This window comes from Myotis lucifugus, unplaced genomic scaffold (genome assembly GCF_000147115.1).
Source record: "Myotis lucifugus unplaced genomic scaffold, Myoluc2.0 scaffold_372, whole genome shotgun sequence".
Lineage (NCBI taxonomy): Eukaryota > Metazoa > Chordata > Mammalia > Chiroptera > Vespertilionidae > Myotis > Myotis lucifugus.
Genome location: NW_005871420.1, coordinates 73,664 through 85,610, shown reverse-complemented (window position 1 = coordinate 85,610; position 11,947 = coordinate 73,664). Strand labels below are relative to the sequence as shown.

The window sequence follows — 11,947 nt, the reverse complement described above, 5'->3', positions numbered from 1 at the left end:
AAAAAAAAAAAAAAATAATATCCAAAACTAGTAAATAGATCTACTTCCACTACGACCACACTGACGAATACATTCCAAAATAAAAAAAAAAAACATGAAAGAAAGAAAAGATAGAGAGCCTCGATCAACCTTACATTCATCTCACGCATAATGGAATCGGGCCGGGCTCACGCATGATCCCTAAGGTCGCGCCTAGCCAAGTGGATTGGGGAACCTGGGCTGCCTGGCCGCTGCTGCGTCTCACCGCCGCACAAGCTGCTCGGACCCGCGATGAGGGCAGTGGGAGAACCAGATGAACCCGAATTGGGAGCCCGCCTTCTCCTCCCCCCGCGTCCCCCGGCCGCTCGCTCCCCCTCCTCGCTGGCCGGGCCGGCCCTCGCCCCTTCCCATTGGCTGCGGGGCCCACTCGGCTACGGTCTCCGTCCTGAATAGGTGAGGCGGGCCGTCACTCGACCACTGCGCCCCGCCCCCGCTCCCGGCGCCCCCACTCCCGCCTGCCATCTCGCGGGGCCCCAGACCCAGGCGAGGGGGGCGGGGCCTCGGAGGCCGTTCTCGCCTCACGGCAGTTTGAAGCCGAGCCGCAAAGTGCGGTCTGCCTGCCGATTGGTGGACGCCTGCCACGTGATCTGTGCGTGATCCCACCCACAGCGCTCCAGGATATTTGGGTTCTTGCCAGCTCTTTACGTGCCAAGGGACACATTCCCTTCCATCCCGGGTGAATGGCGATGAAACACTTAAAGTCTGTCTCGTAGACTGAGAAGGGAGAGAGAATGGATGCAAGTAAGATCCATCTCTCCCACCTCAGTCGGCAAGAAAGGATATCTAGGGTCTCCAGCTTCGCAGGCCGGCGGGAAGCGGCTCTCAATGCGCAGGCGCCGGAAGGGAGGCTGTGGGAAGGAAAGCGGGAGCCGGAGACTCCCGAGGCGCCACTGCGCAGGCGCAGGTCTTTGCGACGTTGGCCGACTCACGGCCGTGCGGCGGTGTTCCCCAGCCAGGTGGTTCGGAGCCCGGTCTTTCTGCGGAGCTTTTTCGTGATCATCCGTCCCTTCAGGAGTCGGGGGTGCACGGGGGTCGACTCAGAGCCTTGTGGGTTCCTGAGCCACGGTCACCCTCTAGCCCTGAAGCGAAGCGGGAAGCACACCCACTCGGTTCCTGCCTGTTTTTAAGCAGTTGCTCACATAAGCACCTTTTAAAAGTGAAACAAGGGCTTCTGACTTGGGGCTCTGAGCTGGGAACCCCAGAATCAGTGAGACCGCACGTTATTCTGTTGGTTATTTAAAAAAAATATATATTTTATTGATTTTTTTTTTTTTTTTTTTTTTTTTTTTTTTTTTTTTTTACACAGAGGAAGGGAGAGGAATAGAAAGTTAGAAAGATCCATGAGAGAGAAACATCGATCAGCTGCCTCCTGCACACTCCCCACTGGGGATGTGCCCGCAACCAAGGTACATGCCCTTGAGGCTGACACTCTATCCACTGAGCCAAACCGGCTAGGGCTGTTGGTTATTTTTAAAATGAAGAAACAGTTACGTGTAAAAAATGGAATTGAGTTGGGTGATTATAGAAAAAGGTTTTAATCGGAAAAGTGTCAGCTGGAATTCTTGGGAGAGGAAGAAACAGGCTACTTCGAATCCAAAAGCTTGGAAATAGACCAAATGTCGATCATTTGAGAGGCCCCGATAAACTATGGCATCTTCACATAGTGAAAACCGAGCTCTTGGAAAGAAAAATTGAGGCATCGCTTTACTAAGTGAATTTTGAAAATCATTAGACTAACTCCTGATCAATACCTCTAGTGCCTTCGCTTCTCATTCAAGAAAGCCTGAAGTCCTTAGAGTGGCCTATACAGCCCTCTGATGTGGTCCAGTTGGATGACTTTCACCACTGCTCACCCTGTTCCGCCTTCTGAACCTCGAACAGGCCCCGCACTCCTTGCTTCAGGGTCCTGTCACCTGTTGCTCGCTCAGACCACTGCAGTCCCTTCCTCACCCTCCTTCCGGTCTTTGCACAAATGTCACCCTCTCGATGAGGCCTTTCCTTATGTCCAATCTCAGCTTGCTTTTCCATAGCATCTATTGAATATATAGGTATATTGAATATGAAGTTACACACTCATTGCCTAGCTCAGGAAGAATGTACGAGGAAGTTGCCAGTGGTTGCTTCTGGAGAGAACAATGGGAGGCAGCAGGGTAATATTAAAATTGATCCTTTTTTCTCTTCTTTTCTCTTCAATCTGCATTTAAAAGAAAATGACACCAGAGAGGACCTGGCACAGGTATGTTCTGAATGCTAGGCGTTATGCTTGGCCCTGGGGTAGAGAGACTGCAGACAGGATACCTCTCCCAAGGACTCAGTATTTGTTTAGCCAAGCCCGCAGGAGAGAGAGCACACAAACTGGCCAGGGGGACAGCACGTTCCAAAGCATGCAGTCTCAGTGGATCCTGACAGCCCTCCGGGGCCTTCCGAGTGGCAGGGATGGAGATACTGAGAGTGGCGGTGAAGATTTAAGGGAAGAGGCAGAAAACAGTGGAACCACAGCCTACAGGCGGTATTTGATGCCAGGCTAAGCAGTTTGGCTATTATCCAAGGAGTGGGAGATACTACAAGGTCTTAAGACATTGACACAGCTAAGATCTGAACTTAGCTCATAAAGATCTTTCTCCCTGGAGAACTGGAGATGCCTAGGCTACAGGTGACAAACTGGTGGCATACAGATTTTTAAAAATATATATTTTATTGATTTTTTACAGAGAGGAAGGAAGAGGGACAGAGATCAGAAACATCAATGAGAGAGAAACATCAATCAGCCGCCTCCTACACACTCCCCACTGGGGATGTGCCCACAACCAAGCTACATGCCCTTGACCAGAATGGAACCCGGGACCCTTCAGCCCACAGGCCAACACTCTATCCACTGAGCCAAACTGGTCAGGGCCAGATTTTTTTTTTTTTTAATTTGCCAACACAAGCGCATGGAACAACTAGAATTCAGTAGGAAAACTGTTTGGCAGTATCTTCTTTTAACACAAATCCTTACCTGAGGAAATGCTTATTGATTTTATACAGAGAGAGGGAAAAGGAAAGAGGAAAACATCCATCAGTTGCCTCCTGTACCTGCCCCAACCAGGGATTGGACCCGAAATTTGTGTATGTGCTCCCACTGGGGAATCGAACCAGTGGCCCTTCAGTGCACTGGACAATGCTCAACCAACTGAGCCATACCAGCAAGGGCAGCACTTACAGTATTTGTTTAGCCAAGTCCACAGGAGAATAAAGATTGGGGATGTTTTGTTCACCATCATTTTATACCCTGCAGTTAGTATAGTGTCTGACACACCCAAGGGTTTCATACCTTAACAATTTAAAAAATTTTAAAATTGTACTAAAAGACCATTGCATAAAACTCACTTGCTTTCAGTGTAAAATTCAATGATTCTTAGTAAATCTACAGAGTTTTGCAATCATCACCACAATCCAGTTAGAGAACATATAAAACCCCTGGAAAAAATTCCTCCTGTCCATTTTCAGCCAATCTTTGTCACACTCTCAGGCCCTCGGCAATCACTGATCTGCTTTCTGTCACTATAGTTTAAAATGTTTTACTCCTCAAAGAACATTTTTAAGAGAATGAAAAGACAAGCCACAGAATGGGAGAAAATATTTGCAAAACATATACCAGATAAAGGACTTGTATCCAGAATGAACTCAAAACTCTATCCAGTTATAAGAAAATAACTCAGAAAAAAAGGGGGCAAAAGATTTCAACTAATACTTCATCAAGAAAGACATGAGTGACAAATGAGCACATGAAAACCTGCTCAATATCAATAGTCATGAAGGAAATACAAATATAGCAAAACAGTCAAATGAGATACCGTTACACACCTATTAGGATGACTAAAATGTAAAAGACTGACATTGGATAGGATGTGGAGGAACTGAATTCACATCCTGTTGGTCAGAGAGAGAGATAAACATCAATTGGTTCCCTTCCATAGGTTCCCGAGGGGCGATTAAATACACAACCATTTGATGCATGGGAGGACGCTCAACCAACTGAGGCACTCTGGGCATGCTAAGATAAAGAAAAGAAAACTGTAAAGGTTATTTGGTTCTAGCAATTATTTTTTCTTTTTTAAAATTGGTTTTAGGGAGAGAGAGAGAGAGAGAGAGAGAGAGAGAGAATGATTGTTCCACTTATTTATGCACTTATTGGTTGATTCTTATATATGTCCTGACCTGGGATGGAACCAACAACTTTGGCTTATGGGGACAATGCTCTAACCCACTGAACTACACAGCCAGGGTGGTTCTAGCAGTTTTTAAAAATTTAGGTGAAATTTACATAACGTGCAATTAACCATTTTAAGGGTACAACCCAGGGGCATTTAGTATATTCCCAATGTTGTTCAACAACTACCTAGCAATACCTTTTTTAAAATTTTTTTGTTCTTTTTTCTTTATTTGTACCTAGCAACATCAACAGTGCTGTCTTTACATATACTTTAACATTTTTTCATATTTTTTAACAAGTTAAAAAACAGCAAAATAACTCAAATTACAATGTTATATTTTTCATTCTGATTAGCACCCCACACACCCATACACATATATAAATGCATATGTGTGTGTGCACAGAAAGGGAATACTTGAATATTCAGCTATGCTAAAATTCCATTTCCTAAGAGATCCTCATACTTCATTCATTGTTAGTTATCCTGGATCCTAAAACAGGCTGCCAACCTATGGGACTGTGACAGCTAATGAACAATATGATGGCTATAAATTTGTGCATTCAAGGTAACTCCCTGAGCTTATTTGCTGCCAGTCACCAAAATACTGCAGATTTCACTTAATTCATTCTGGATAGATTGTCAGTCTGCTCTTTGACTCAGCACTGTATGTGATCATCATCATCATTGTTGTTGTCATCATCATCGTTTTCATTTAGTAAAACCAAGTGCGCAAACTAAAGAATAGGTAAATTCAGTTCCCACTAAATTGTTTCTTCTCGTTGTGCCCTCTGTTTTCACTATTTTGGGAATAGTTGAGGCCATCCTGTTTCACCTTGTGTTGCAGTGCTGCCTCTGGTGTGCCTGTCTTGAGAAGAATCTGCTTTGGGTTGGTTGTCCTCAGAAACTGACTCTAAGGCACTCACTCAGTTTTGAGCACATCTCTAGTTACTAGGTCTAGACTGATTTCTACTAAGATGTCTTGGTTTTCATATTTTCTTTCCACATGTTAGGAAAATTCAACCTTCCGTTGTGAGTGCTTTGTTTGAGCCCTGTCCAAATTAAGCAATAGGAGAGAGCTGAGTTATTTAGGTTGGGTTGCTCCTGAAGGCCAGATCCTCTCCCATCACTGCTGCAGTCAGGGATATTTCTTTGGTGTTTTTGTTTGTTTGTTTGTTCTTGTCAAATTCTTGCCTCACCAGGAATTGGTGAACCTCTTCCTGGGGTATGTAATAGTGGTGTATGGTGTGGTCGGGTGGGGAACAGCTGAAACTCTCCTCCTCAGCCTGAAGGGGAGAGCAGAGGGGGAGCTGCCATCACTTTCCATGAGGTGGTTTCTCCCTGTAAATTCTTCTAAATCTCTAGTGTGTAGAGGAGCCAGTAGCCTGGCTGCAGTTGCTGGAGGGGAAGGCTATGGAGGAGAGGCAGGCTCCCAGACTGTCTTTGGATTAGTTCAGTATCACCTACCAGCCAGATGTGTTTCCATGGAAAGAATTCACTCTACCATCATTAAATAGCTTAGCTTCACATGTTTTATTGAAACAGAAATTGGTAGAACCACAGCTCCGTGATCCATTTGATTTAGGTTTTAGTTCTCAGACTCCAATCATAGCAGAAGAGGCAGCTAGACATCTTTTATTTACTATACATAAACATGAATTGGTGTTCTTTTGCTGTAATACCCCATTTTCACCTATACGTGGGTTAACTAGTTTATTACAGGCTGATTGCCAACAGTGCTTTTTAGTTAGGCGTGCAGTTTTGGAAATTGTTACAGTGTTTAGTTTTGCCATGTAAAAATCCATTTTACATATAATTACTTACAAAACAGATTTCTTTTTACAGATACCTGCTACTATAATCATGGTAGTTTTTCTATTTGTAGAAAGGTTTATTTTAAATAAAAATAAAGGTGAGTCAACATAAGGAAAGTAATACGGCCTTAACCAGTTTGGCTCAGTGGATAGAGCGTCGGCCTGGTCCCAGGTTCGATTCCAGCCAAGGGCATGTACCTTGGTTGCGGGCATATCCCCAGTAGGAGGTGTGCAAGAGGCAGCTGATCGATCTTTCTCTCTCATGGATGTTTCTGACTTTCTATCTCCTCTCCCTTCCTCTCTGTAAAAAATCAATAAAATATATAAAAAAATGAAAATAAATAAAAAATGACTTATAAAAAAAAAAGAAAAGAAAGTAATACATAATAACACAAGTGGTTTGCAGATGCACCCGAACAAGAGACAGTGGGACCCGAACCACCAGAGTTTGGAAAACGGGTCTCGCGGGAGTAGAGGGGTGGGTGCGAGGGGACTACGGAAGCCCGGAAGGCCACGGAGAAGGCGTAAACCCCGACCTCGTGGGAAAGATGGCCCCGCCTCCCCGTCAGCGCGGCGCAGCGCGCAGGCGCAGCGGGCTCGGCCTCCGGGCGCAGGCGCGGTGCGAGCGCCGGCTGGGTCCCCGGCGTCCGCCTCGGCGGAGCTCGCGCTGCAGGGAGCGTCGGGATGAGCGCGGGGGAGGCCGACCACTGGGCGTGGCTGCTGGTCCTCTGCTTCGTGTTTGGGTGCAATGTCCTCAGGATCCTCCTCCCGTCCTTCTCCTCCTTCGTAAGTGGCTGCCTCGCCTTCCAGGGGCCGGTGGGTCGCGGCCTCCGCCCTCGCTGAGCCGGGCGGAGACACGGGGGTCCCAAGCCGGCCGCGGGATGGCCGCATTCGGCCTGCAGAAGCGCCTTGGTCGGACCTTCTGCGTTTTAAGAAAGAAACACTCAAATCAATAAATACAGACGTGAGAGAAACGCCTGGCAACGCTTGGCCACGCTTTCACGTGGAGCAGTGTTCAGGTTGGGCGTTCTTAGTGGCCCCCCCCCCCCCATTTCCGTTATTTCTTGTCTCTGGAGGCGTCCGGCAGCCTCGGCTGCAAGGGGGACAGTGCCCGGAGCAACACGGCGCCCCCAGGTTGCCGGAGGCCTCGGCCTTCCTCGCCGGCCCCGGAGAGATGGAGCTGAGGGTGCAGGAGGGATGGGGTGGCGTGGTTGGCAGTGCGGACCCTGAACCTCAGGACCGTGTGATGCTGCCTTGACTCAGGGCAGCGCCGGGCGCCCGTAGGGAGCGCTGTCTCAGCAGCGCTTCTTGCCCAGCGCGAGTGCGTGACCTCGTGTCCCGCTGTCACGGCTGCGGTGAGAGGTGAATGTCGCCCCATCTTCGTTTACCTCCGAGAGGAGTCTGACTCATAGTCACCCCGCTAGTGACTGTGGGGGCGGAAGTTTGATCCTTGTTTCGTGATTCTCTTACTTCTCCTCCTGGAGCATGAATAGGGGCTGCGGGGCAACTTTGAGGGGGGGTGGAAACTGGGGAGGGGGGGATGTGTGGGAGAAACCTGAGCTGTTCCCTGGGGAAGGGCGCCCTCCATTGGCCCACAGTGGGAGTGAGGCGCTCTGACCCGGACTGAGACCTGGAACGTTGGGTGCAGGGGTGGCAGCATTATTCCGGAAACTCAGTTCTCCCTGCTTTTCTCTCCTGCTATAAATTGCTGCTGGGGATGGGTATTTAAGACGAGGCAGGATTTATACATTTTTTATGTTTTGTTCTATCAGTATTCACTGAGTGCTTGTTTTGTGTAAAGCTCGAGGCCCTAATGTTCTGTGAGGCATAGAGACTTCTCTTTTAGCTCCCAGGCATTCCTCAGAATCTTTCCTGATGCTGCTTAGTCTTTAAGATGATGTCCCAAGTTCTTAAAATTGCATGAACGACTCTTGAAGAGCTGGCCCCTGGCCATTTTTCTTATTTTAAAAAAATTATGGTGATGCATACATGTATATACTCGAGGCCCAGTGCACAAATTCATGCACGGGTGGGGTCGGGTAGGCCCGCCCCCGATGGGGGATGTGTGTGTGTGGCTGACCCCTGCTGTCCGCTCCACCAGATGTCCAGGGTGCTGCAGAAGGATGCAGAGCAGGAGTCTCAGATGAGAGCAGAGATCCAGGACATGAAGCAGGAACTCTCCACTGTCAACATGATGGACGAGTTCGCCAGATACGCCAGGCTGGAAAGAAAGATCAACAAGATGACAGATAAGCTCAAAACTCATGGTGCAGTTTTTTTTGTTGTTGTTTTGAATTTTTATAAGAGTTTATTTGAGCCAAACTGGTGACATTGCCGGGAAGCAAGACCTCAAATGCTCCCCTCATGGTACTGTTTTCATTTGTAGTTTTTGGAAAGCTTCATAAGAGCTGATTCATAGAAAAACCTTTTCTGTGAGGATTCGTAGAATACACGCACTGATTCTTGGATGTTCTAAAGGTTGATATAAACCTTGACGTTGTCTAGGAGAAACCCAATAATAATAATTACATTGCTTTCTCTTTATTTTGCTGGTGAACCTTTGCTTTCTAACAGAAACATTCAGGATACTCTTAGAGTCTCTTCAGAGCCAACTTGAAAGGTTGTCATTTTCAAATTCAACTTTTCTGAGAGAAGCCTAGAAAAGAATCTCACAGTGGATTCTCAGGGGCTTTCTTTTTCTTTCTTTCTTTCTTTTTTTTTTTTTAACATATTTTTATTGATTTCACAGAAGAAGGTAGAGGGAGAGAGAGATAAAAACATCAATGATGAGAGGGAATCATTAATTGGCTGCCTCCTGCAGGCCCCCTAGTGGGAATCGAGCCCGCAACCGGGGCATGTGCCCTTAACTGGAATCGAACCCGGGACCCTTTAGTCTGCTGGCCAGTGCTCTATCCACTGAGCCAAACTGGCTAGGGTCTCAGGGGCTTTCTTATTCTGTTCTCTAAAAAGTGCTATCCGAGTGTAGACTCAGGTCTTACTCATTTTGATGTTTGCCACTGTCCATAACAGTCTGCTGTGATGACGATTTTCACAGGGCAGCCTGTGTGCTGAGAGCATGCACTGTGAGAGAGCTGTCCGCATGGCTAGTAAAACAGGCAGAGGGGCCTGCCCAGGACCCAGGCAATTAGGCTCCCTTATGGATTAGTGTACAGTGTAGACCGGGGAATCGGGGAAGAACATTTAGTCCTATTGATTGGTAAGTGCATTGTGAAAAGAATCTCTGATTTAGATGAATAGCTTTTTCTAAAAAATATATTTCATTGATTTCAGAAAGAAAGAGAGAGGGAGAGAGAGAGAGACACATTAGAGATGAGAGAAAATCATTGATTGGCTGCCTCCTGCACGCCTCAGACTGGGGATCGAGCCAGCAACCTGGGCATGTACTCTGACCGGGAATTGAACTGTGACCTCCTGGTTCATAGGTCGATGCTCAACTACTGAGCCACACCAGTGAGGCTAGATGAATAGCTTTAAGGTTTTTTGAAATTAAAGTTTCACATATCCCAATCTGCATGTGATTCTATTTTATTTTTAATTTTTGAAAAATAATTTTATTGATTTCAGAGGGGGAAGGAGAGAGAGAGAGGTAGAAACATCAATGATGAGGGGGAATCATTGATCAGCTGCCTCCTGCACGCCCCCACACTGGGGTCAAGCCTGCAACCCGGGCTTGTTCCCTAACTGGGAATTGAACTGTGACCTCCTGGTTCATAGGTTGATGCTCAACCACTGAGCCACTTTGGCTGAGCTCTGTTTTAAATAATAGCATAGTGGGTGATGTAAGACATCCTATTTTATATGTACATGCATAATTAGAAAATATTTTGTGAGACAAAAGAGCACTTCTGGCCCTAGCCGGCTTGGCTCAGCGGATAAAGCATCAGCCTGTGGACTGAAGGGTCCCAGGTTCGATTCCGGCCAAGGTCACATGCCTGGGTTGCGGGCTTGATCCCCAGTGGGGGGTGTGCAGGAGGCAGCCAATCAATGATTCTCTCTCATCATTGATGTTTCTATCTCTCTCTCCTTCTCCCTTTCTCTCTGAAATCAATAAAGAAATAAATATATTAAAAAAAAGAGCACTTCTGTGTATTTGAATATTTTCTTCTCCTTTCAGGGCTGATAGAATCATTTCATCCTATTTTTCCTTTCAGTGAAAGCACGGACAGCGCAGTTGGCTAAGATCAAGTGGGTTATGAGTGTTGCCTTCTACGTATTGCAGGTGAGTGTCCTGTGGTGTCACTGGGTCAGTAAAGCTGGTGATGGACTTGGCTCCACTCCGGCCCCTGGAATCCAGGCTTTTCCACCTTCAGCTGCTGTGCTGAGTGTCCTGCAGGCATGTAACTCCGAACACTCTGAATTCATAAGTTAAACAAAAAGCCTTTCTCTTGATTAGTGTCATTAACTCTTGGGATTTTTAAGCAAATGAACGCCTAAGCAACTCCTCTGGAGTTCTTCATGTGGCCTCCACTCCAGCGCAGGTTTGGGAGGCTGGGGGTGAAGTGAGAGAAGCTTACTTAGAAATGGTGTTTTCTGAGATGGCCAGTGGTTTTGGCTGTTGCTTCCTCCATGGTCTACAGATGGGTAAGTGACTGTCTGTTCTCCAGGTGGGGAACCCGTATTGTCATTAAAGTCCAGTACCACTGACTCACAACTTTCCTAGGGGGGGACTTGCCTTACCCTGAGGTTGCGGATCTGCTATGGCTGCTTTATTTTTTTTTTTTTTCGCTATAAGTATTACAAAGGGTATTACATAAGTGTCCTTTTTCCCTCCCCCCCCACCCTTGACAAGCCCCTGCCCTTCCTTACCCCCCAGTGTCTTATGTCCATTAGTTATGGTTATATGGATGCATACAAGTCCTTCGGTTGATCTCTTACTCCCCTCCCTCCTGTCCCCCAACCCTCCCTGGCCTTCCCACTGCAGTTCGACAATCAGTTTGAGGCAGCTCTGCCACTGTATTTATTATTGTTCGAAAGTTTGTAATGGTCTTAATTATCCACGAAAGAGTGAGATCATGTGGTATTTTTCCTTCATTGACTGGCTTGTTTCACTTAGCATAATGCTCTCCAGTTCCATCCATGCTGTTGCAAATGGTAAGAGTTCCTTCTTTTTAACAGCAGCATAGTATTCCATCGTGTAGATGTACCACAGTTTTCTAATCCATTCATCTACTGATGGGCACTTAGGCTGTTTCCAGATCTTAGCTATGGTGAATTGTGCTGCTATGAACATCTGGGTGCATATATCCTTTCTGATTGGTGTTTCTGGTTTCTTGGGATATATTCCTAGAAGTGGGATCACCGGGTCAAATGGGAGTTCCATTTCCAATTTTTTGAGGAACCTCCATACTGCCTTCCATAGTGGTTGCACCAGTCTGCATTCCCACCAGCAGTGCACAAGTGTTCCTTTTTCTCCACATCCTCTCCAGCACTTGTCGTTTGTTGATTTGTTGATGATGGCCATTCTGACAGGTGTGAGATGGTACCTCATTGTTGTTTTGATTTGCATCTCTCGGATGATTAGTGACTTTGAGCATGTTTTCATATGTCTCTTGGCTTTCTGAATGTCCTCTTTTGAAAGGTGTCTATTTAGATCCTTTGCCCATTTTTTGATTGGATTGTTTATCTTCTTTTTGTTAAGTTGTATGAGTTCCCTATAAATTTTGGAGATTAAGCCCTTATCAGATATGACGTTGGCAAATATGTTTTCCCACGAGGTGGGTTTTCTTGTTGTTTTGTTGATGGTTTCTTTTGCTGTGCAGAAGCTTTTTATTTTGATGTAGTCCCATTTGTTCATTTTCTCTTTAGTTTCAACTGCCCTAGGAGCTGTATCAGTGAAGAAATTGTTTTGGCATATGTCTGAGATTTTGTTGCCTTTGTATT

General features: G+C 46.3%; 2 protein-coding genes across 6 annotated transcripts in view; one reads left to right on the top strand and one right to left on the bottom strand.

Moving 5' to 3' along the window:
• The window catches only part of HMGN1 (high mobility group nucleosome binding domain 1), a 7,182-nt gene extending 6,143 nt beyond the window's left edge, over positions 1-1,039 (bottom strand). Inside the window, exon 1 of the mRNA XM_023765041.1 lies at positions 969-1,039. Within this exon, the coding sequence (XP_023620809.1) occupies positions 969-1,039 (71 nt within the window). The remainder of the gene's footprint in view (positions 1-968) is intronic.
• Positions 1,040-6,651: 5,612 nt separating this feature from the next.
• WRB (tryptophan rich basic protein) overlaps positions 6,652-11,947 on the top strand; it is a 20,039-nt gene continuing 14,743 nt past the window's right edge. For 2 of the 5 annotated variants that reach the window (XR_002832330.1, XM_006101536.3), the window contains exons 1-3: positions 6,652-6,832; positions 8,148-8,313; positions 10,219-10,286. Coding sequence is in view for 3 of the 5 variants with exons in the window: in XM_006101536.3 (XP_006101598.1) it covers positions 6,731-6,832; positions 8,148-8,313; positions 10,219-10,286 (336 nt within the window). In the remaining 2 variants the exon portion in view is untranslated. Of the gene's footprint in view, positions 6,833-6,914; positions 7,066-8,147; positions 8,314-10,218; positions 10,287-11,947 lie in introns of those variants that run through there. The other 3 variants (XR_002832329.1, XM_006101535.3, XM_023765043.1) reach the window with 2 other exon arrangements.